We start from the raw sequence: 25,730 nt of genomic DNA, 5'->3' as shown, positions 1-25,730 counted from the left end.
AATGAGAGACTCATGTGCATCAGCTTTTTCTCCCCACATCGTCTCCTCTCCTGGTCTCTATGTCTTGAATCCTTTTTATGCATTGTATCCATTTGTGTGTCTCTTCTTAGTGTCTACTACATTCGTCTCCTTCTCTCTACAGATTATGCTTTTTCACTCTTCCAGTCCATATAATGGAAAAACAGGAACTGTCCGCTCCTGAAATTTGTACCTGATGTAATCCAGAGACCTAACGAGAGACTTATAGGTCTTTTCCAAGTTCAGTTCCAAAATGTCCTGGAAAGCACACTGATTGGCCTTGTTTAGGCCATTTGCTCACCCCGAGTCAATCAGCTGGACCCAGGAGGCAGGGTCACACTTTCCCACAGCTCCTCCTGCTCTTACGCAGATTAAGTATAGAAATGTAGGCATGGCAATTATCCTATAGGGATTCAGAGCAGATAATCCTAAAGGTGGCCACTATTACTTGAATAGAGCCCTATGAATAGTTGTATCAGCATATTTGTCTCTTAAATAAGAGCTCTTATGGGTTCAGAACTATGCCTTTCATCTAAACAGCATAACATACAATTAATATATTTAATTAATAATGAACTCAAAAGACCAGGGACATAAACAAATAAAAAAAAGCTCACATGACATAATAAAAAAGAACATGAATTAGGAAGTGAGAGACTTAAGGGGTGGTCCAGGTTTTGCTGCTAATGATAGGCTAAGAACTCAACTTCTCTATACTTCAGTTTCTTCTTTTTTCAGCAGAAATGTTTATAGTAGCCCTGCCTACCTCAAGGGATTGTTGTGGGCTTCAAATGAAATGATATCTGTGAAAGCACCTTGAAAAATAAAAATCTCTGTACAAATATAAGGTAGCATAATTACAGCAATCACAAACATGCAAATGAGGAATTTAAGAAATAGCATACCTTCCTGATTAGTGGGAGTTAACAACCATTGAAAATAGAAAATGATAAGAAAAAATTATAATGAATGCCAGTATAACTCAAAATAAAGTGAAGATTTTCAAATATCAAGAGACTTCTAGATTCCAAAGTCTTGAAGTATAAAAAATTTTAAAAATCATGTTTTTGCCAAGAGAAAAACATGTTTTTGTTATAATTTACATATCATAATGTGTGGTTAAAGCTCAATATAAAGCAAAATGTATAACACAGAGAGAACCCATTTGGCTTTATGATTTCATTTCTTAAAACTTACTTGGAAAAGTATTCCTGCCCTTATGGAGATATTACTTTATACATGATTAGAAACCTCATAAGTAATGAGCTTTAAAATGGATATGTGAAGCAGTCTATATCAAAGAATTATTCAACACATGATAATTGCTAAGATCAAATGAAATAATACATGTAAAAATGTGTTCTGGCCGGGCACCGTGGCTCATGCCTGTAACCCGAGCACTTTGGGAAGCCGAGGCGGGCGGATCACCTGAGGTCAGGAGTTTGAGACCAGCCTGACCAACATGGAGAAACCCGGTCTCTACTAAAAATACAAAATTAGCTGGGCGTGGTGGCACATGCCTCTAATCCCAGCTACTCGGGAGGTTGAGGCAAGAGAATCGCTTGAACCCGGGAGGCGGAGGTTGCGGTGAGCCAAGATCACACCATTGCACTCCAGCCTGGGCAACAAGGTTGTCTCAAAAAAAAAAAAAAAAAAGTATTCTAAATGATAGTATACCACGTAATGACAAAGACTACAGGATGTAGTCATCTTTATCAGAAAAGCCCCAGAAGCTTAATATCAGATGGGAAGTAGAGATTGGTAAGTCTTTTTTTTTTTTTGAGACGGAGTCTCGCTCTGTCGCCCAGGCCGGAGTGCAGTGGCTCGATCTCGGCTCACTGCAAACTCTGCCTCCCGGGTTCACGCCATTCTCCTGCCTCAGCCTCCCAAGTAGCTGGGACTACAGGCGCCTGCCACCACGCCCGGCTATTTTTTTGTATTTTTAGTAGAGACGGGGTTTCACCGTGTTATCCAGGATGGTCTCAATCTCCGGACCTCGTGATCCGCCTGCCTCAGCTTCCCGAAGTGCTGGGATTACAGGCGTGAGCCACCGCGCCCGGCCAAGCTTGGTGAGCCTTAAAAGAGCTGATAGGAACATTCTTCACTGAATAAAAATCATTTGAAAATTATAAAGACTAATGGCATCATATTACGGTTTGCTTTGTATGTGTGTGTGGTGGGGGCGGGGTGCATGCACATGTATGCCTATACTGAATAAAGTGAGGATAGACAAAATGGATTCTAAGTATAATTCCTGTTGTTTCCCCAAGAATGCTCACAGGTTTTTTTCTAAAAATATATCTTGGAGTATTTTGAGTGTTCTCTTTTGATGAAGCCGAGAAGGTTCAGGCTTTTTTGTTGAAAGAAGCAAACCAAAATGATGCTTCCTACAAAAGCTTTGGACACAAAGCCAGCTAGAATTTAGAGTCAAGGATGAGTATTCAAGATAAAAATAATTTTAGGATGAGTTAGAAAGCCTAAATAACAACCAATGCTTAGGAAATTCCTGTATTAATTTTTAGATTATCTTTTTGGAATCTAAAAATTATAATCAGCTGATAACTCCCTCCCAGTTAGCAAACCAATAGGAAACTTGTATATCTGAATCCCAAGGCAACAGGGAATATCTGAAGGCTGCACGCCCTAACTGAAGGTCACAAGCTTATGTCAGGCAAAGTCACACCAATAAACTGACAGAAAAGATTCAAGAATGAGGGTTGGAAGTTAGATATTTAGATATTTAGCTATTGCCAAAAATTAGCCGCATTATGCTTGAGATCCATTTAAATATTAGCCCAATTCACTGTTATTTATATATAACTAAAATGTTAGTTGAAATCAATATTTAATATTCACCCCTTTTAACTCACCTGTAAGATTCTTTGCAAAATTGATGGAAGAGCAATAAATGCTGCCATGCTATTTAAAACTTGCATGGTCAAAGACTTCAGAGCTGTTATAACAAAATATTAACATTAAGGTTAGTTTAAAATAAGAGTTTTCAGTTTTTCCTGTAAGTCTGTGGAAAACAGTGCATTTATATAGCTTGTTAGAAACTTAGCTAACCAAGGCCTCTTTGATATTTTAAAATTAACTGTTGACAAGTTACAAAGACTACAATTATTTAAGATAAATTATATGAGTGGAACAACAGAAAGAAACATGAAAGATGAGATCAACCATACTATATGGTTTCATTAAGGAAAAATCATAAGAATATGCTATTGGAAAAAGATATTATACTGATAGTTTCTGCAGACAAATATTGGACTGATGATACAGGTGGACTCAGTCACTTGAATTCTGAAGAACTTACCTTCAGAGTGTAGATGAGGAATGGCTGAACTGGACAGCTTCTGAGGGGCCATCATTGCCTCCAATAACGGAAACCAAAGTGCCTATAATGTCAGAGAAAATCAAAGAAAAAGAAAAGTGGTCAAAGAAAACAATGAAAAACAAAAGAATAACTAACATCAGCATAATGTTTTACAGGTTGAAACGTACTTCTCACATACATTTGTTGGTAAAAATTAGAAAAAATTAAAATGGAAATATTTGGGGCAAAAAAAAAAAAAAAGACAATACAAAGCAGAAACCACAGCTAGAACAGGCATCTTTATCATGAAGCCCTGGGAAACATAAGGAGGCCACCGTTAAGTAAGTCTAGGCCTCGGAACTGCAATCTTACGTGTCTCAGGGGAGGGCAGGTTCAAAGAAGCCAGGAAAGAGCTTCCTGCTAGAATCTTATCTACTCTATTAAAAATTTATCACTGACAAAGTTTAAAATAACACTATTGCTGCATAAAGAAATACGCACCCCCACTAGCTGTCCCCCACCCAATTTCCTTTAGCTATGTCAAGCAAGAAAAATGAGTAAAGGTTATCCAAAGTTTTTTCCACATCAAGCATTATCTTATATTTCCTAAGTCATCACGGACCAGGAAATAGAAGTTAAAACTGTATCAGTTAACATGATCAACCATGTCAAGAGATTAAAAAAAAACTATCATTTATTTATATTATGTTAATCACTATTAAATGCTTTACATTTACATTTTTGCATTTCAATCTCATAATAACCTAATACAGTAGGTATTATCTTCACTAGAGATGTGAAATTGAGGCTCACTGAAGTTAAGTAATTTTTCAAAGATCACACAGCCAGTCAATTACCTGACTCTAAATTCTGTGTTCTTCCTAAACCTTAGGAAAAATATTTATTAATGAATGGCCAGGCGTGGTGGCTCACGCCTGTAATCCCAGCACTTTGGGAGGCCGAGGCGGGCAGACCACCTGAGGTCAGGAACTCAAGACCAGCCTGGGCAACATGGTGAACCCCGTCTCTACTAAAAATACAAAAAAATTAGCCAGGCGTGGTGGCAGGTGCCTGTAATCCCAGCTACTCAGGAGGCTGAGGCAGGAGAATCGCTTGTACCTGGGAGGCGGAGGTTGCAGTGAGCCGAGATCATGCCATTGCACTGCAGCCTGGGCAAGAAGAGCAAGACTCGGTCTCAAAAAAAAAAAAAAAAAAAGAACCCACTGCTGCCCTGCCCCAATGAAGATGCTGCCACCCCACCCCTGCTGGTGTGCAGCACACCCCACACCACTGCTGTCCATGCTGGCACAAGCATGTGCACCTGTCATGCCGCTGTTGCTGCTGGCACACACACACAAGGATGGACTCTACAGCCACTGCCTCAACAAAGTGCTTTAGCTGGCAGCCCCCACTGGAGCATTGCTACCAGCTGACCAGAAACATTTCAGCTCCTCCAATGCAGCAAGTACATAAGCTTGAGGGGCCAGAGCACAAAGCCATAGGCCTGGTCTCAGCCACTCAGGGTTAGAACAAGCAGCCCAGTAGTGCTGAGCTGAGCCTTGGCCCCCTGAAATCTTCCGGAAATGAAGACAGTTGACTGACCCCACATTATACCACAATCAAACCTTCAAAGGCATCAAAGAATACAAAAGCAAAAAATGCCATCCAAAGTACAGCAACTTCAAATATTAAAGATACACCAGCTTATACAGATGAGAAAGAACTGTGGAAACTCAAAAAGCCAGAGTTTCTTCTTAACAGCAAACAACCCCACTAGTTCCCCAGCAATGGATCTTAACCATGCTGAAATGGCTGAAATGACAGATATAGAATTCAGAATCTGGATAGGAATGAAGATGTTTTGAGATTCTGGAGAAAGTTGAATCCAAATCCAATGAATCTTAGGAATCTAATAAAATGATACAAGAGCTGAAAGATGAAATAGCCATTTTAAGAAAGAACCAAACTGATCTGTTGGAGCTGAAAAACTCACTGCAAGAATCATATAATACAATTGGGAGAATTAACAGCAGAGTAGATCAAGCTGAAGAAAGAATCTCAGAGGTTGAAGACCAGTTCTTCAAATAAAAAATGAAGACCAGTTCTTCAAATAAAAAATAAAGGCAAAAACAAAGAAAAAAAGAAAAAAAATGAACAAAACCTCCAGGAAATATGAGATTATGTAAAGACACCAAACCTTTGGCATTCCTGAAAGAGAGGGAGAGAGGACAAGCAACCTGGAAAACATATTTGAGGATACTGTCCACAAAAATTTCCCTAACCTTGCTAGGTTCTTGACCTTGAGAAGCTGACATTTAAACTCAGGAAATGCAGAGAACCCTTGTGAGATATTATACAAGATGACCATTACCGAGACACATGGTCATCAGATCTCCAAGGTCAACATGAAAAAAAAATATTTAAGGCCGCTAGAAAGAAGGGGCAGGTCACCTCCAAAGGGAACCCCATTGGGCAAACAGTGGACTTTTCTGCAGAAACCACACAAACCAGAAGGGATTGGGGGCTTATACTCAGCATTCTTACAGAAAAAAATTCCAACCCAAAACTTCATATCCAAACAAACTAAACCTCATAAGCAAAGGATAAATAAAATCATTTTTTTTTTTTCTTTGAGACAAAGTCTCGCTCTGTCGCCCAGGCTGGAGTTCAGTGGCGCCATCTCGGCTCACTGCAAGCTCCGCCTCCTGGGTTCACGCCATTCTCCTGCCTCAGCCTCCCAAGTAGCTGGGACTACAGGCGTCCGCCACCACGCCCGGCTAATTTTTTTGTATTTTTAGTAGAGACGGGGCTTCACCGTGTTAGCCAGGATGGTCTCGATCTCCTGACCTCGTGATCTGCCCGCCTCGGCCTCCCAAAGTGCTGGGATTACAGGCTTGAGCCACCGTGCCCGGCCTTAAATCATTTTCAGACAATGAATGCTAAGGAAATTCGTTACCACCAGACATGTCTTACAAGAGGTCCTCAAGCGAAACATGGAAACAAAAGACTATTACTGGCCACCACAAAAAACACACTTAAGTACATAGACCACTGACCCCATAAAGCAACTACAATGAAGTCTGCACAACAACCAACTAAACACATGATGACAGGATCAAATCTGCACATAACAATAGTATCCTTGAACATAAACAGGCTAAATGCTGCCCTTAAAAGGCACAGAGTGGTAAGCTGGATAAAGAAGCAAGACTCAATGGTATGCTGTCTTCCAAGAGATCCACCTTACATGCAATGATACCCATAGACTCAAAGAAAATGGATGGAGAAAAATCTACCAAGCAAACAAAAAAACAAAAAAGATCAGGGGTTGCTATTCTAATTTCAGACAAAAGAGACTTTAAAACAACAATGAACAAAAAAGACAAATAAAGGTATTAAATAATGATAAAGGGCTCAATTCAACAAGAAGACTTAAGTATCCTAATACATATGCACCCAACAATGGAGCACCAGATATATAATACAAGTTCTTAGAAACCTATGACGAGACTTAGATAATCACACAATAATAGTGGGAGACTTCAATACTCCACTAATAGTATCAGACAGATTATCGAGGCAGAAAACTAGCAAAGATACTCAGGACCTGAATGTGACACCTGACCAAATGGATCTAAGTGACATCTGCAGAACATTCCACCCAATAATAACAGAATATGCATTCTTCCCATCTCCACCTGGCAAATCAACCACATGACTGGCTGTAAAACAATACTCAACAAATTAAAAAAAACGAAAATCATACCAACCACATTCCCAGACCACAACATTAAAAAAACAGAACTCAGTACTAAGAAGATCTCTCAAAACCATGCAATTAAATGAAAATTAAACAACCCTACTGGATGACTTTTGGGTAAAAACAATGAAATTAATGCAGAAATCAAGAAATTCTTTGAAACCAATGAAAACAAAGATAGAGCATACCAGAATCTCCGGGACACAGCTAAAGCAGTGTTAAGAGGTAAGTTTATAGTGCTAAATGCCCACATTGAAAAGTTAGAAAGATCTCAAATTAACAATCTAACATCACACTTAGAGGAACTAGAAAAACAAGAGCCAACCAACCCCAAAGCTAGAGAAGAAACAACCAAAATCAGAGTTGAACTGAATACAATTGAGACAAGAAAAACCATATAAAAGACTAATGAAACCAAAAGATAATTCTTTGAAAGAATAAATAAGATTGCTAGACCACTAACTAGTAAGAAAAAGAGAGCCCAGGTGCAATGGCTCACAATTGTAATCCCAGCTTTGGGAGGCTGAGGTGGGGAGATTGCTTGAGTCCAGGAGTTCGAGACAAGCCTGAGCAACCTGGGGAGACCCTGTTTCTACAAAAACACAAAAGTTAGCAGGGTGTGGTGGTGTGTGCCTATAGTCCCAGCTACTCTATTTGGGAAACTGAGGTGGGAGGATTGCTTGAGCCTGGGAGGTCGATCATACCACTGCTCTCCAGCCAGGGTGACAGAGCAAGACCCTGCCTCAAAAACAAAAAAAGAAGGAAGGAAAGAGGGAAGAAGAGAAGGAGGGAGGGAGGGAGGGAGGACGGATGGACAGACAGAAGGATGGAAGGAATGACGGAAGGAGGGAAAAGGAGAGAAGATCCAAATAAATGCAGTCAGAAATGACAAGGGGACATTAACACTGACCCCCAGAAATATAAAAAATAGCCCTCAGCGACTATTATAAACACCTCTATGCACACAAACTAGAAAACCTAGAAGAAATGAATAAATTCCTGGAAACATACAACCTTCCAAGATGGAACCAGAAAGAAACTGAAACCCTGAACAGATCAATATAACAAGTTCTGAAATTGAAGCAGTAATAAAAAGCCTACCAATGAGAAAAAGGCCAGGACCAGATGGATTCACAGCCAAATTCTACCAGGCATATAAAAAAAACCTGGCACCAATTCTACTGAAACTCTTTCAAAAAAATTACGGAGGAGAGACTCCTCCCTGACTTATTCTATGAGGCCAGCATCATTGTGATACCAAAACCTGGCAGAGACACAATAAAAAAAAAAAAAAAAGAAAACATCAGGCTGATATTTCTGATGAACATACATGCAAAGGTCCTCAACAAAATACTAGCAAACCAAATCCAGCAACATATCCAAAAGCTGACCCACACCCACAACCATCTGAGCTTTGAAAAAGTTGACCAAAAAAAAAAAAGATAAGCAATGAGAAAAAGACTCCCTATTCAAGAAAGGGTGCTAGGATAGCTGGGTATCCATATGCAGAAGAATGAAACTGGGGAACTATGTATCACCATATACAAAGATCAACTTAAGATGGATTAGACTTAAATGTAAGACCTCAGAGTATAAAACTCTTAGAAGAATACCTAGGAAATATTATTCTCAATATCAGCCCTGGCAAAGAATTTATGGCTAAATCCTCAAAAGAAACTGCAACAAAAACAACAACTTAAAAATGAGACCTAATTAAACTAAAGAGCTTCTGCACAGCAAGAGAAACTATCAATGGAGTAAACACACAACCTAGAGAATGAGAGAAAATATTCACAAACTATGCATCTGACAAATGTCTAATATCTAGAATCTATAAGGAACTTATATCAACAAGCAAAAAACAAATAACTCCATTACAAAGTGGGTAAAGGACATTAACAGACACTTCTTAAAAGAAGACATGCAAGTGGCCAATAAACATATGAAAAAAATGCTACGCATCACTAATCATCAGAGAAATGCAAATCAATAAGATACCATCTCACACCAGTAAGAATGGCTTTTGTTAAAAAGTCAAAAAATAGCGGACATTCACAACGCTGCGGAGGAAAGGGAACACTTACATATACTATTGGTAGGAATGTAAATTAGTTCAACTACTGTGGAAAGCAGTTTGGAGATTTCTCAAAAGAACTGAGAGTTGAACTACCATTTGACCCAGCAATCCCACCATTTGGAATATACCCAAAGGAAAAGAAATCATTCTATCAAAAAGATACATGTACCGTATGTTGACTGCAGCACTATCACAATAGCAAAGACATGGACGCAGTAAAGTGCCCATCAACAGTGGACTGGATAAAGAAAATGTGTTACATATACACCATGGAATACTATGCAGCCATAAAAAGAATGAAATCATATCCTTTGCAGCAACATAAATGGAGCTGGAGGCCATTATCCTAAGCAAACTAACGCAGAAACTGAAAATCAAATACCACGTGTTCTCATTTATAAGTGAGAGCTAATCATTGGGCATATGGTCATAAAAATGAGAACAATAGACACCAGGGAATATAAGAAGGAGGAGGATAAGAGTTGAATAAAAACTACCTATCAGGTACTATGCTTACCACCTGGGAGACAGATTATTCATTCATACTCCAAACCTCAACACCATGCAATATATCTAGGTAACAAAGGCCAGCATCATTCTGATACCAAAACCTGGCAGAGACACAACAAAAAGTCACGTACTGTCTGGTTCTAAAATAAAATTTGGGGGGAAGAAAGAGCAAGTTAAATGAAAAAACAACAACAACAAAAGTCCAAATACAGGCTGCCAATCAAAAGATGAATAAAAATAAAAATTTAGGAATAAAAAAATTGTAACAAAAAGACTGGTATGATCTACCTAAATAAAAGTTAAACAACTATGGAAATTATAGACACAGAAAAAATGTGTTATAAACCTTAATTAGGTAAAACACTGTGATTAATTAAAATTAGTAGGTATGTGAAGAGGAGAGTAGGAAGCAAGTATGAGTCCATGGGAATTTCATTATTGGCATGGCATCATACATATCATAAAAATGGAAATGTATAATAATTATAAACATATACACATAATTACAATGGGAGCTAAACGTTGGGTATACATGGACGTAATGATGGGAACAATAGATATGGATGAATACAAGAGGGGGAATGAGGAAGGAGGACAAAGGTATATGCAAATTTTCAACTGCAAGGGGGTTGGCACCCCATGCCTTGTGTTGTTCAAGGGTCGACTGTAATACGCCATGATTAAATGTGACTTATCCTAGAAATGTAAGGATTCAACATGTCAATAAATAAATGTGATACATCACATCAACAGAATGAAGAACAGAAACCACACGATCATCTCAATCAATTCAGAAAAAGCATTTGACAAAATTCAACATCCCTTCATGATACAAATCTCAATAAATTAGGCAGAGAAAGAACACACCTTAACATAATAAAGGCCATATATAACAAAACCCACAGCTAACATCATACCAAAAGGGAAAAAGCTGAAAGCCTTTTTTCTATGAACTTGAAGAAGACAATGATGCCCACTTTTACCACTGTTATTCAACATAGTACTGGAAATCCTAGCTAGAGCAATAAGGCAAGAGGAAGAAATAAAAGGCATCCAAATTGGAAAAAAGGAAATCAAACTGTCCTTATTTGAAAATGACATTATCTCATAGATATGAAAACCTAAAGACTCCACCAAGAAACTGTTAGAACTGATAAACGAATTCAGTGAAGTTGCTGGATTCAAAAATCAACATTCAACAATCAGTAGCATTTCTACATACCAATAACAAACTATCTGAAAAAGAAGTCAAGAAAGCAATCTCATTTACAAGAGCTACAAACAATAAAACAAAATACCTAGGAATACATTTAACCAAGGAGGTGAAAGACCTTTATATGGAAAACTACAAAACTCTGATGAAAGAAACTGAATATACACAAATAAAAAGACATCCCATGCTCATGGATCAGAAGAATATTAAAATGACAATACTACCCAAAGCAATGTGTAGATTCAATGCAATCCCTATCAAAATACCAGTAACATTTTTCACAGAAATAGAAAACACAATCTTAAAATTCATATGGAACTACAAAAAATCCTGAATAGCAAAAGCAATCCTGAACAAAAAGGATACATCTATAGGCATCACACTACCTGATGTCAAAATATATTACAAAGCTGTAATAACCAAAACAGCAGAGTACTGGTATGAAAACAGACACATAGACCAATGAAATAGAACAGAGAACCCAGAAATAAATCCACATATTTGTAGCTGACTGATTTTTCACAAAGGAGTCAATAATATACATTAGGGAAAAGACACCCTCTTCAGTAAATGGTGTTGGGTAAACTGGATATCCATATGGCAAAGAATGAAACTAGACTCTTATATCTCACAATATACAAAACTAACTCAGCATAGATTAAAGACTTAAATGTAAAGCCCACATGCATACAACTACTGGAAGAAAATATAGGGGAAATACTTCAGGACATTGGTCTAGACAAAAATTTTACACCTAACACTTCAAAATCACAGGTAACGAAAACAAAAAAATAGACAAGTAGCATTATGTTAAACTATAAAGCTTCTGCACAGCAAGGAAATGATCCAAAGAGTGAAGAGACAACATGTACAATGAGAGATAATATTTGCAAACTAGTCATCTGACAAGCAACTAATATTTAGAATATATAATGAACTCAATAGCAAAAAAGAACTAAATAATCCAATTAAAAAGTGGGCAAAGCATATGAATAGACATTTCTCAAAAGAAGATGTCAGCCATACAAATGGCCAACAGGCTCATGAAAAAAATCTTCCAACATCGGTAACCATCAAGAAAGTGTAAATCAAAGTCATCATGAGATATTACATCACACTTCTTAGAACAGCTATGATAGAAAAGATCAGAGATGAGTCTTGCTGAGGATGTGGAGAAAAGGAAAGCCTTGTACATGGTTGGTGAGCATGTAAATTAGTATAGCCATTTTGGAAAACAGTATGGGGGTTCCTGAAGAAACTAAAAACAGAACTACAATATAATTCAGCAATCCTACTACTGGGTATTTATCTAAAGGAAATATATTGTAATCAGTATATCAAAGGGACACTTGCACCCCTGTTTACTGTAGCACTTATTCACAATAGCCAAAATATGGAATCAACCTAAGTGTCAATCAACAGATGCATGGATAAAGAAAATGTAGTAAATATATACAATAGAATGGTATTTGGCCATAAAAAAGGATGAAATCCTGACACTTGCAGCAACAAGGATGGAAGGGGAGGTCATAATGTTATGTGAAATAAGCCATGCACAGAAAGACAAATATCGCATGTTCTGAATTACATGTGGGGAGCTAAAAAAGTTGACCTCATGGAGGAATAGAGTAGAATGGTTACCAGAAACTGGTAAGGATGGGTGGGGGTATGAGGAGAGATTTGTCAATGGGTACAAGCATACAATTAGATAGAATTTTAATAAGTTCTAATGTTCAACAAAACAGTAGGGTGATTATAGTAAACAATAATTTATTGCATATTTCAAAACCGCTAGAAGACTCAAAATATTCCCAACAAAAAGAAATGATAAATGTTTGAGGTGATAGATATCCTAAGTAACCGATTTGATCATTACACACTGTATGCAGGTATCAAAATATCACATTAACCCCATGAATATGTATAATTATTATACATCAATTAAGAACATTCTTTAGTTTTACTTAAGTTTCCTATGGGAAGCTGAGTAATATACATATATTTTTTGAGTACTATATTTTTAAAAGCAAGCATTATTTAATGCAATTTTACTAAAATTATATCAACCTAGGCAGACAAAAAATATCTAAAGTTATGTTCACCAAATGATAATGATGGTTATTTCTGAGTGACAGGATGAATATATTTTAATTTAAAAAAACCCATTCTTCTGCATAACTTTCTATATTTCATGATTTTTAAAAATGATGAGTATGTATCATTTCACAGACAGTTTCTTTTAATAAAGAAAAGCAATCACATTTATGTAACTAGGCTTGTTATACACAATTTACATTCTAAAGACTTTTCATAATTTATGACCTTCAAAAATTCTGGACAAAAACTTAAAGGAGAAATTTACTCATCTCAGAAGAACAGAAAATATGCCATGATTTATTGTTTTCATTGTAACATGTATGGCTAAATATAGATATATAATTAACCTGTTCCCCATTTCAAAAACCCAGGCATTAGAAAGAGGCCAGTGTCAAGTCAGAGGCCTGAGCCCTGGAAGGGCAGGCGAAGAGTTAAGCCATATCATGATACAACTTTACTTCTTAAAACTATTGCAGAATTTAACTATCAAATCACATCTCGCCCCCTTAGTTTCTGCTTCACTGCTGTAACTCCCACCTTGCACCTGCTGCTCAACGATACCTCCTTCAGTTTTGTTTTCTTCTTTTGTGCCATCTGGGATCTGTGATAGCAGTGGTTCCAACCTTGGCTGCACATTGGAATCATGAAGGGAGCTTTAAAACATGGTGGTGGCTGGGTTTCATCCCCAGAGACTTTAATTTAATTGATCTGGGGTGCAGCCTGAGTACTGGAATTGTTCAAAGCTCCCCAGGTGACTCTAGTGTGCAACCAAGGTTGAGAATTACTACACCATAGGCTTCTTTAACCTTTCTTCAGCTTTCTCTGTAGCCCTTGAGGGCTTTCCTCCAGTTCTTCATGCCTACTTTCACCACAGGGAATAGAGACGATGATAAATGATGACCTATCTCTGGTGCAACTACATGGCATACACAAAATCTCAGTCCAAAGAGAACAGGCACATCTAGCATTCATGCACCTTAAGTTTTGCAGCACAGCCAAACCATGAATATAAAGCCTTTGGTGAGAACAAAGAAGCCACACACTCTTTATAGTAACTTCGGGAGTCTCCTACTCCTGGGAACACTAAGAAGTGATTAAAATCCACTTGAATTAAACCCGGGTGGCTGAGAGGGCAGTGGAAACAGAACTAATTCCTAGTTTCAGACAAGTACAGGCTTTTTTTTTTTTTTTTTGAGATGGAGTTTCACTCTTGTTGCCCAGGGCTGGAGTGCAATGGTGCGATCTCAGCTCAACGCAACTTCCGCCTCCTGGGTTCAAGGGATTCTCCTACCTCAGCCTTCTGAGTAGCTGGGATTACAGGCATGTGCCACCACGCCCAGCTAATTTTTTGTATTTTTAGTAAAGATGGGATTTCTCCATGTTGGTCAGGCTGGTCTCAAACTCCTGACCTCAGGTGATCTGTCCGTCTCGGCCTCCCAAAGTGCTGGGATTACAGACGTGGGCCACCATGTCTGGCCAAGTACAGGCTTTTAAATACCTAAACAGTCATTCTCCTACCTCACGTTGCTGCTGGTTCAAATTATGTGAATTTCTCTGGCAAAGAGCAATGGTCTCCACCATAGTATCTTCAACATCCTTCAATGAGGGATCCTCTTTGGTATCTAGATTTAGAAAAAGTGTAAACATCATTTAAGGATATGTTGCTGATAATCTCAGAGCCTCTGTGAAAAGTTAAACTTTTTTTTCTTTGCATCACCTTCATTTTCTAGTATATAACAATAAAACCTGATGCTAATGTTTTATAGATTAAAAAACAGATTATTCTGTGAAATAAAGAGTTTCCCACAGAAATGTTTTACATTCATAGGACAGATAAAGCACATCACACTTAGCATTTCAATATGCTATGGAAATATGGAAAATCCCCAATCATCTGTCTAAGGATTAGTTACTAGAGAGACTATCATTCACCTTTCTTGGTATACTATCTCTTCTTCTGCCTATTTCTTAAATGTAGATATTTCCCGCAAGATGCTATTTTAGGTCTCTCTTCATTTTCTCAATGATTTCAGCCATTCTTGTTTCAACTCTCATATCTTTGTTCATAACTTTCAAATACACATCTCCAATCTTTATTCCATTCAAAATCTACAGGTTGAATTTTCTAATGAACCTAAGACATTTATTTCCACATGGATGTCCTGCAAGCACTTTCAACTTTATATGCGCAAAACCCAACTTATTTTTCTCATTTCAAATCTGCTCCTCCTCCTCCATTTACAAACCAAGTTAATGGAATCATAATCTTTAAGTCAACCAGTTTATAAATCTTCATCTTTGGTGCTTCCCTCTCCTTCACCCCACACATTCAGATAACTTGCGAATATTTGTTGATTCTACTTCTGTGCTTGCATATGACCACAACTTTTACCCTGGTGGAGCTTTTCATCACCTCGTCTATGCTACTGCAATAGTCTCTTAGTTGAACTTTTGGCATCCCAATCTTGCCTCCCTCATTCTCTTTTATACTGTCACTAGGGTTCTCTTAAGCACAAGTTCAAACAGATCAGTCCCTTCCATAAAAACCACCAAGGACTCCTAATTCTGAAAAATAGAATGTAAGTAAGGATCTGACACTAAGTAAACAGAGCAAAGACTTGGGCTCATCTCACCCTCCGTGCTCTGGTGTTGCCCTATTCTTTTTTACTCGCTGATTACTAGTCAGGCACTTCCATGTTCATGTTTTCCTCAGCCTAAAAGGTTCTTCTCCTGCTTCTATCAAACTCCTATTTATCCTTCAAGTCTTTCTTCAAAGGTTTTCCACAAAACTCACTGGTTTATGGGTTACAAATAGTTCTGTAATTTTCCACACACCTTAGTCACTCTCAGTGTACCTTTTATGACACACCATTCTACTGGTACTACAAGGTTTTATTTACTTATCTGTCTCCTTCAGGAGACTAACGTTCTTTGTGCAGTGGGTAGGGGAATCTGTGTTTTAGTAGTCTGTGTATAGCCCATAGGAACAAAGCACAATTAGCAAATCCTCCCAAATACTTAAGCACACTATCAAAATTGAATAGGAAAGTAGATGGGGCCCGTCGTGGTGGCTCATGCCTGTAATCCCAGCACTTTGGGAGGCCGAAGTGGGTGGATCACCCTGAGGTCAGGAGTTTGAGACCAGCCTGGCCAAGATGGTGGAACCCCAACTCTACTAAAAATACAAAAATTAGCTGGGTGTGGTGGCTGGTGCCTGTAACACCAGCCACTCGGGAGGCTGAGGCAGGAAGAATTACTTGAACCTGGGAGGCAGAGGTTGCAGTGAGCTGAGACAGCGCCACTGCACTCCAGCCTGGGCAACGGAGTGAGACTCAGTCTCAAAAAAAAAAAAAAAAAAAGTAAGAAAGTAGATGGCAGGCATGAGACTATTTCTGGAAAATTTATTTTCACTGGAATTCAAAACACTGGCCTTTGCAAACATATCACCTGCAAATGATTATAGTGATTTTGGGGGAATGCTCTTCTTAATTTTTTTCTCAGTCTTTCCTGTATTGTCTTGAAAAGTTATTTTTGGCTGGGTGTGGTGGCTCACGATGGTAATCCCAACACTTTGGGAGGCCGAGGCGGGTGGATCACCTGAGGTCAGGAGTTCGAGACCAGCCTGGCCAACATGGTGAAACCCCATCTCAACTAAAAATACAAAGATTAGCTGGGAGTGGTGGCACATGCCTATAGTCCCAGCTACCCAAGGAGCTGAGGCAGGAGGATCACTTGAACCCAGGAGGCGGAGGTTGTAATGAGCTGAGATCACGCCACTGCATTCCAGCCTGGGCAACAGAGCAAGACTATCTCAAAAAAAAAAAAAAAAAGGGGGTGGGGCTGGGTACAGTGGCTCATACCTGTAATCCCAGCACTTTGGGAGGCCGAGGCAGGCAGATCATGAGGTCAGGAGTTCAAGACCAGTCTGACCAAAACGGCAAAACTCCGTCTCTACTAAAAATACAAAAATTAGCCGGGTGTGGTGGCACGCACCTATAATCCCAGCTACTCGGGAGGCTGAGGCAGGAGAATCGCTTGCACCTGGGAGGCAGAGGTTGCAGTGAGCCAAGATTGTGCCACTGCACTCCAGCCTGGGCAACAGAGCGAGACGCCGTCCCCCCAGAAAAAAAAAAAAGTTATTCTTATAACACTAAATTTTTAAAATTGCCACAAAATGTAACAAACATAACCAAATTGACTAAACACATACTGATAGTACAAAAATGGTAATTAAGTGTCCAGTTGAACTATCAATATAACAAAGTCAATCAAATGTTCACCGACGTTCCAAAAAGATTTACTGTAATACCTGATGATCATAAAACAACATAGACCCTATCATCTAGGACCTTAATACAAAAATATAGGTAAGTAATCTACAGAGAATTAGGGAACGGTATGTTAGTGAAATGTGTGGACCAAGGGGTCTCTAAGAAATGTGTGCTAAAGAGGATAATCTAAAAATCACCCACCAAGTGATTCCCTGATCTTCAGGAGGGCTGTTTTAAAAATGTCAAGGAATATGAAAACAAACAACCCAATTAAAAAAATGGGTAAAGGACTTGAATAGACATTTCTCCAAATAAGGTAGATAAATAGCCAAAATACTCACGAAAATCATCACTAGTCATTAGAGAAATGCAAATCAAATCCATAATTAGATACTACCTCACACACATATGGATAGCTACTATTAAAAAAAAGAGAATATAAATGTCGGAAAGGATGTGGAGAAATTGGAACCCTTGTGTACTGTTGATGGGAATGTAAAATGAAGCAGCAACTAGGGAAAACAGTATGGCCATTCCTCAAAAAATTAACAGAATTAATGCTTGATCCAGCAATCCCACTTGTGGTTATATACCCAAAAGAATTGAGAGCCAGGTCTTGAAGAGACACTGTACATTCATGCTCATAGAGGCATTAGTCACAATAGACAAAAAGTGGAAGTGGCCCAAGTGTCCATTGAAGGATGAATGAATAAATGAAATGTGGTCTATACATACAATGGCATTTATTCAGCCTTAAAAAGGAAGAAAATTCTGACACAAGCTACAACATTTATGAACCTTATGGTAAGTTAAATAAGCAAGTCACAAAACGACAAACACTATATAATTTCATTCATATGAGATACTTGAGTAATCAAATTCAGAAAAAGAATGGTGGAAAAAAGAAAGTAAGACGGTATTTGCCAGGGGCTGGGAGGAGAGGGGAATAGGGGAGCTGTTGCTTTATAGGTACAGATTTTCAGTTTGGGAGATTAAAAAATTTGGAGGTGGATGGGGGTAATGATTATATAATTATGTGAATATACTTAATGCTACTGAACTGTATACTCAAAAATAGTTAAAATGGTAAATTTTATGTTAGGGTATATTTTACCCATAATTTAATTTTTTTTTTTTTTTTGAGATGGAGTTTTGCTCTGTTGCGACACCCAGGCTGGACCGCAGTGGTGCAATCTCCACTCATTGCAACCTCTGCCTCCCAGGTTCAAGCGATTGTCCTGCCTCAGCCTCCCAAGTAGCTGGGACTACAGGTGTGTGCCACCACACCCGACTAATTTTTGTATTTTTAGTAGAGACGGGGTTCACTATGTTGGCCAGGCTGATCTTGAACTCCTGACCTCAGGTGATCCGCCTGCCTCAGCCTCCTAAAGTGCTGGGATTACAGGTGTGAGCCACCACGCCTGGCCACCACAATTTATTAAAATAATTTTTTTGAAATATCAAGGAATATGATGAAAATTTTGTATTTGCTGAGGACAAAACCACTCAAGATACTAAATTGTCAACTTTTACTGCTTTGGGTTAAAACTGTATAAATTCGGTTTGGAAACACTGGCTATGTTCAATGTCCTACTAATTAGAAGCTCTGATTTGCTGTTGTTTGGCACATTAATTTTTAGGATGTTAGTTATATACCTCATTTAAACATAACTAAACCATACTTTTGTTATAGCAAAAGTATAAACAAAAAGATAACCAGCCTAGCGTGGTGGCTTATGTCTACAATCTCACTACCTTTGGAGGCTGAGGTGTGCAGATCACTTCAGCCAAGAGTTCGAGACCAGCCTGGGTGACAGGTGAAACCCCATCTCTACAAAAAATACAGAAATTAGCCAATGTGATGGCATGCGCCTGTAGTCCCAGCTACTTGGGAGGGTGAGGCAGAAGGACTGCTTAAGCCTGGAAGATGGAGGTTGCAGTGAGCCAAGATTGTGCCACTGCACTCCATCCTGGGCAACAGAGCGAAAGCCTGTCTCAAAAAAAAAAAAAAAAAAAAAAAAGATAACCAACAAACAGTGCCTAATTTTCTGTATATTTAACTCCACCAAAAATTAACATCACAAAGCCACAATGGTTTCTATGATTTCCTGTTGTGAACTCTTGAAAATTAGCTAAAATTTGGATCCATGTTAAAATGAATAAACAGTAATCATGCATATATGCAAGTGTAATTATTACATAATAAATGCAATTTATTAAACATCTTTTAAAACATGGGGTCCATGGATGAAAAATGTTGTAATTATTTTCAAGAACTTACTTTCACCTTGATGTGTTACCTCTTGAAGTTTGCTTTGTAGTCTCTAGGAGATAAAAAGAACATAGGAGTTAAAAAGGAACACTTTATAGTTCTACCCACCCAATACTTGAATTAACATATTTTAAAGGTAAACCCCTCAAAACTACAAGGTTATTAAGAACAGTCCTTTACTGTCAGTCAGAAGTAAATTCTTCTGTTTATAGAAAGTACAGCTAGCAGTATGAAAAGGGACCCACAGATCAAGTAGCACTCATTTTGCCCACCTCTGCTTCTGTCATCCCACCACAGTCACTTTGGATAAGGGAATCCAATTCATATTGGGTGATATAGTTTGGATATTTGATTCCTCCAAATCTCATGTTGAAATGTGATTCCCAATATTGGAAGGTGGGACTCAGTGAAAGGTGTCTGGGTCATGGGAGTGGATCTGTCACGAATGGCTTGGTGCGCCCCTCTGTGGTAATGAGTGACGTCTCCCTCTATCAGTTGACATGAGAGCTGGATGTTTAAAAGAGCATGGCACTCCTCCCCCAACCCCACTCTTGCTCCCTCTCATGCCATGTGACACGTCAGCTCTCCTTTACCCTGGCTTCCTGAGGTCCTCACCAGAAGCAGATGCTAGATGCTAACACAGCCTGCAGAACTGTGAGCCAAATAAACTTCTTTTCCTTAAAAATTACCCAGCCTCAAGTATTCCTCTAGAGCAACACAGAAGAGACTAATATACTGGGTTGTGAGTAAAAGGGGTGTAATATACTGGGTTATGAGTAAAAAGCTTATAAGCTAAAATCATCAACTACTTCCTCTCAGTTACCTCATACCATATGCAAATGATCAATAACTTCTCACATCTATCCCTCTTCTCTCCATTGCCACTGACACACCCAGTTCAAGCTCTCATAGACTCATACCTGTACCATTGCAATGGCCTCCCAAGTACTGTCTGCTTTGTTTTACCTCCCTCTTCTCTGTATCCTGCCTTCCATCCCCCAACAGTCACCAGAGTAGTCTTTATGAAACAAACATCAAATCCGTTTCTTGCTTAAAAACCTTTATTTGATCCAGTGTGACAAGAAGACTAGCTACAATTCTTTAGCATGTCCAACAAAATCTGTCCAAATCTGGACCTAGCCGTTGTTTCTCGCCTGACCTGCCTATATATTACACAGCGGAGCCCTAGTGAAGCTGCTGGCACTCTCTTGGTCATCCATACTTCTTTGCTTTGTATTCCTAAACCTTTATGAATGATGGCCTCATTCCCCACAGAGATCTCCTGTTTCTCCTCTCATCAATGTCAGAAATACTCTTATTTATTCCTTAATACTAGGTTCATGGTATTGTCAACAAATAAATTGCAAGAAAAAGAAAGAGGTATAGGAGTAATTTACAGATTAAAAGAGATTAAGAGCCTACACAAAGCCTCTGTGGATGATTCTTCCTGGCTTATTTTAGAATCATATGGCTAGGAAGAAACGAGAAGCCAATATGGAACATTTTAAAATATAAATATGATATCCCTAATCTATTCCTAGCCACACGACAATATTAAAAAACACAACAAAACAAAACTGCTACGTCACTTCACCCATCAGGATGGCTACTATCAAGAAAACAGAAAGTGTTAGCAAGAATGCGGAGAAACTGGAACCCCTGAGTGTTGCTGGTAGCGATGTAAAGTGGCATAGCTGCTATGGAAAACAGTAGGGCAATTCCTCAAAAAATTAAAAATAGAATTGCTATTTGATCCAACAGTTCTACTTCTGGGTATATATCCCAAAGAAATACAAGCAAGAACTCAAAGGCGTTTGTACACCCATGTTCACAGCAGCATTGTTCACAACAACCAAAAGGTAAAGCAGCCCAGGTGTCCCCTGAAGGAGGAATGGGCAAACAGATTGTGGTATATATATAAAAATACTTGTCAAAAACTCATCAAATAGTACATTTATGACATTTTTTTTACTGTTGTACATTTTACCTTTTAAAAAAGTACCACAAAGAAATATTAAACTCTAGTTAATGCTATGCATGATAAAAATATTCAGGGTTAAAATATATTACGGTCTGCAACTTGCTTTGCAACATAATTAAGATGGATTCATGAATGAATAGAGGAATAGACAGAAATATGATGAAAGAAACATAGTAAAGTGTTACCTCTAACATTATTAGGAAGGCACCATGAATATCTCCTTTCTTTTCCAATAGATAAGCGGTGACTTCATGAAGTTGATACTTCTGAGTAATCTAGGAAATAAAAAAGATAAATATTTTTATTCACCAATCTTGTTTGCGGAGTGGGAAGATCCCATTGAGGATGAAAAAACTCATATGATAAATAATGAATTTATACCTTATTAGTATGATATTTTACAGTACAATATGCAAATAACTGACTTTCTAGTCATATAGTAGATCATTTGGGAGTTCTAACTGGACCAAATTCACTCATTTTTTTCATTTATTTATTTTAAAAAAATGTTACACACCTGAATTAGGTATACACACTGGAGAAAAGCTAACTTATATACATACATACTAACAATACAAACTAGAACTTGATCAAGTATAATTATTAAAAAATTGAAAATGACAATTAAAACGTTACAAATCAACTTGTGAAATATTAATAAAAATTAATAAACAAAATCTCTAATTAGTAAAAAAAGAAGTATCAGGCTAGGGAGAAAAAAGGAAAAAAGTACAGAAATGACAGCAAAGAGAGATTTCACAAACTCCATTGTAGCTTTTTTGAAAAGATTAACAGGTTAGAAAAAACGTTTATTAGAACAAATAACACATTAACAGTTTAACAGAACAAAGGAAAAAAACATGATAGTCTCAATAAATGCAGGAAAAGCATTTGGCAAAATACAGCACCGAATCATGACAAAAACAAAACACTCTTACTCAAACGGGGGATAACATTTTCTTAATAAAAATTATCTACCAAAATCCTATGATAAATACCATATTTAATGTAAAATATTAGATATGTTCCCTTTTAAATCAGGAACAAGGTTAGAAGTCATACTGTCACTGCTTCTATTCGCCAATACCTTAGAGATCCTAGACATCCAATAAGTGAAAGAAAAAAACTACAAGATTGGAATTAAAATAAAACTGCCATTCTTCTTATTGTCATAAAAATCTAGAAATTGAATTTTAAAAGAATTCTTCCTGGTTGCTCCATAGAAAACAACGTACAAAAATTAGTAACATTTTAAAACAGCAGCAGCAATCAATATAGAAAGGTCATCTTGAAAAATCTCCTTGTACAATATTAACAAAAACTATAAAGTAACTATGAACAAATTTAATATGTGCAGGAACCTTATATAAAAGCTATAAAACCTCACCAAAGAGCAGAAAAGGCAGTTTAAAAGGCATACATTTTCCTGAAAGAGAAGAATCAACACTATAGAGATGTCAGTTCTCTCTGAATTAGTCTATAAATTCAATGTATTCATAAATCAAAATTCCAGAGAGTTTGTATCTTTTAAAGAAACTTGAGAATGTGATCTCCAAATTCATGTGGAATACTAGGAGATGTAGGACACTAAAAATAGCCAAAGCATTTTAAAGAAAAAGAATAAGGAGGGAGGATTCTTTTTCCAAATAATAAATCTATTGAAAAGCTGTATTAATTAAAATATGTGGTATGGATATAGGGAAAGACAACCAAAGGAAGAGAATGGAAGCCACAGAGTCATGTATATTTGGGAGTTTAGTATATGGCAGTATGGCATTAAAAACCAGTGAGGAATGGATAATAAAATGCCACATGGACCATTGGCCATCATGTGGAAGATAAAAATCCTTCTTTTGATCAGCTTGCAAAAATTAACTCCAGATGAATTAAAAGCCTAAATGTAAGAAGCTGAACTATAAAATTTATATATAAAAGAGAATGTCCTTTATTCCATTAAAATAGGAAAGGAAATAAGACAGACACACACACACACACACACACACACACACACACACACACACACACACACACACACACTTAAGCCTTAAAGAATGGTAAACTAAAACAGAAGTCACTAAAAGCCAAGTTAAATGATGTGCCATAATAAATTGGAAGAAAGTACCTCCAACACATAAAATTAGCAAAGGATTAGAGACTGGGAAATCAGAAAAAACTTCTTGAACTCAATAAGAGAACCACAGAAACTCAACAGAAAAAATGGGCAAATGACATGAATAAATAATTCAGAGAAAAGAAAATTCCAATGGTCATCAAACATATGGAAAGATGTTTAATGTCATGAGTAATCACTAATACCCACCATGGCAAAAATTAAGAAGACTAAAAATACTAGGTATCAGCAAGGATGTGAAAAACAGCAAATATCAGACACTGCTGATGAGAATAGAAACAATCTGGAAATCAACTTGGCAATCAGTAGAACTACACTACTTTGTTGTCTAAACAATTCCATTTGCAAGTATATTATTCAGAGAACCCTCATATGGGCACACAAGAAGATATATACAAGGATGTACACTGTAACACTGTTTATAACAGCAAAAGATTGGAAACAATCTAAATGTTTACCAACAGGGAAATAAACAAATTGGCACATTCATTTGATAGATTACCGTAAGATCATTAAATGAATGAAGTAGATCTACATGTATAAAAATGTTTTAAAAATTTAGTAAAAGTGGCCGGGTGCACTGACTCACGCCAGTAATCCCAGAACTTTGGGAGGCCAAGGTGGGCGGATCACTTGAGGTCAGCAGTTCAAGACCAGCCTGGGCAACATGGTGAAACCCCATCTCTACTAAAAATACAAAAATTAGCACGGTGGTGTGCACCTATAATTTCAGCAACTTGGGAGGCTGAGGTAGGAGAATCACTTGAATCTGGGAGGTGGAGGTTGCAGTGAGCTGAGATCATGCCACTGCACTCCAGCCTGGGTCACAGAGAGAGACTCTGTCTAAAAAAAGAACAAAAACAAAAACAAAAACAAAAACAAAAAAATTGGTAAAAAAAAAAGCAACTTATAATAAAATATCTACTGTATGATATTAATACAAATTTTAAAAACATATATAACTAGCATGTATTTTATAGATACATACACATATAGAAAAAATTCAAAATATAGATCAGAAGGATAAACACCAGTTTAGGATGGTGGAGACCTCAGGGGAGAGGGGGGAATAAGACAGATAATGGGTGCTCTACTTTTAATATAAACAAACAAAAACAATAAGATAACAAAGAACTAAGGCCAGTATGGCAAAATGTTAACTGTAAAATTTGGTTGGTGGGTATATACATAATTGATATTCAGCACATTTCTGTAAATTTGAAATATTTCATAATTAAACATTTTTAAAAGTATGTGTGGGCAATTCAGGAGGCAGATGCAGAAAATACAGGCAACTGTTTCAGGAGTGTTGACAGCAAAGGAAAACGATACATGACAGCTGAAAAATAAATGTTAAATGGGAAACATACTAATCTGTTATAGAAAATAACGTGTGCGTCTGTACATTTTCATTTAGAAACAAGAGAAAATAAGGGAAGAGAATGAAGGCAATGAATGTGCTAAAGTTACTCAACTGCTATTTAGTCTATTAAGTTTTATGGCACAACAAGACTAATCATCTGTGTCTGCAAACAAGAGTTTGGTCTCCTTTCAATATTTTTACTATGTTCCTTTTTCTATGCTTATTGAGTTGGTTAGAATTCCTATCATGCTTGATCAATAACAATTTCTATAAAGCTGACTTTACTAAAATAAATGGAAAGGCAGTTTATCCCAGCAATTAAGAGCATGCACTACAGAGTCAGACTATGTGGGTTCAATCTCAGGGGCTACCACTTAGTAGGTATAAACTTACACAGGTAACTTCATATGTGAGTCTCCCTTTTAATTATGACTTTGACTTATGAATTACCATTATTTCACAGTGAACTGTGATCCTATTCTGATCCAATCTTTTAAACCTTTGACATGTTGGACAGGCTTCTCAAAATCAAAGTTCAGATTCTAAAATTGAGTCTTTTTAACCTCAACCAAATATTGGGATGTTGCAGAGGGTCCCTGAAGCATACAAAAAAGAGAGAATACACCAGCTTATCTGATGTGCTAAATTACATGGGAAACACTGTGACATAAGAAATCATGTTTCTTTGAGTTGAATTTGTATATAGTGTTATTAATATGTG

The 25,730-nt window shown here is 37.5% G+C and overlaps 1 protein-coding gene across 1 annotated transcript in view; it reads right to left on the bottom strand.

Annotated features, from left to right (window-relative positions):
• Positions 1-25,730, bottom strand: part of VPS8 (VPS8 subunit of CORVET complex) — a 262,424-nt gene that overhangs the window by 68,220 nt on the left and 168,474 nt on the right. The window contains exons 40-44 of the mRNA XM_063602631.1: positions 21,701-21,790; positions 19,544-19,586; positions 14,510-14,613; positions 3,335-3,416; positions 2,889-2,971 (exon numbers count right to left, since the gene is read on the bottom strand). Of these exons, the coding sequence (XP_063458701.1) occupies positions 2,889-2,971; positions 3,335-3,416; positions 14,510-14,613; positions 19,544-19,586; positions 21,701-21,790 (402 nt within the window). The remainder of the gene's footprint in view (positions 1-2,888; positions 2,972-3,334; positions 3,417-14,509; positions 14,614-19,543; positions 19,587-21,700; positions 21,791-25,730) is intronic.

This window comes from Pan paniscus, chromosome 2, assembly GCF_029289425.2.
Source record: "Pan paniscus chromosome 2, NHGRI_mPanPan1-v2.0_pri, whole genome shotgun sequence".
In the NCBI taxonomy this organism is placed as follows: domain Eukaryota; kingdom Metazoa; phylum Chordata; class Mammalia; order Primates; family Hominidae; genus Pan; species Pan paniscus.
Note: the sequence above shows the minus strand (reverse complement) of the source record. Positions and strands in the feature narration are given on the sequence as shown.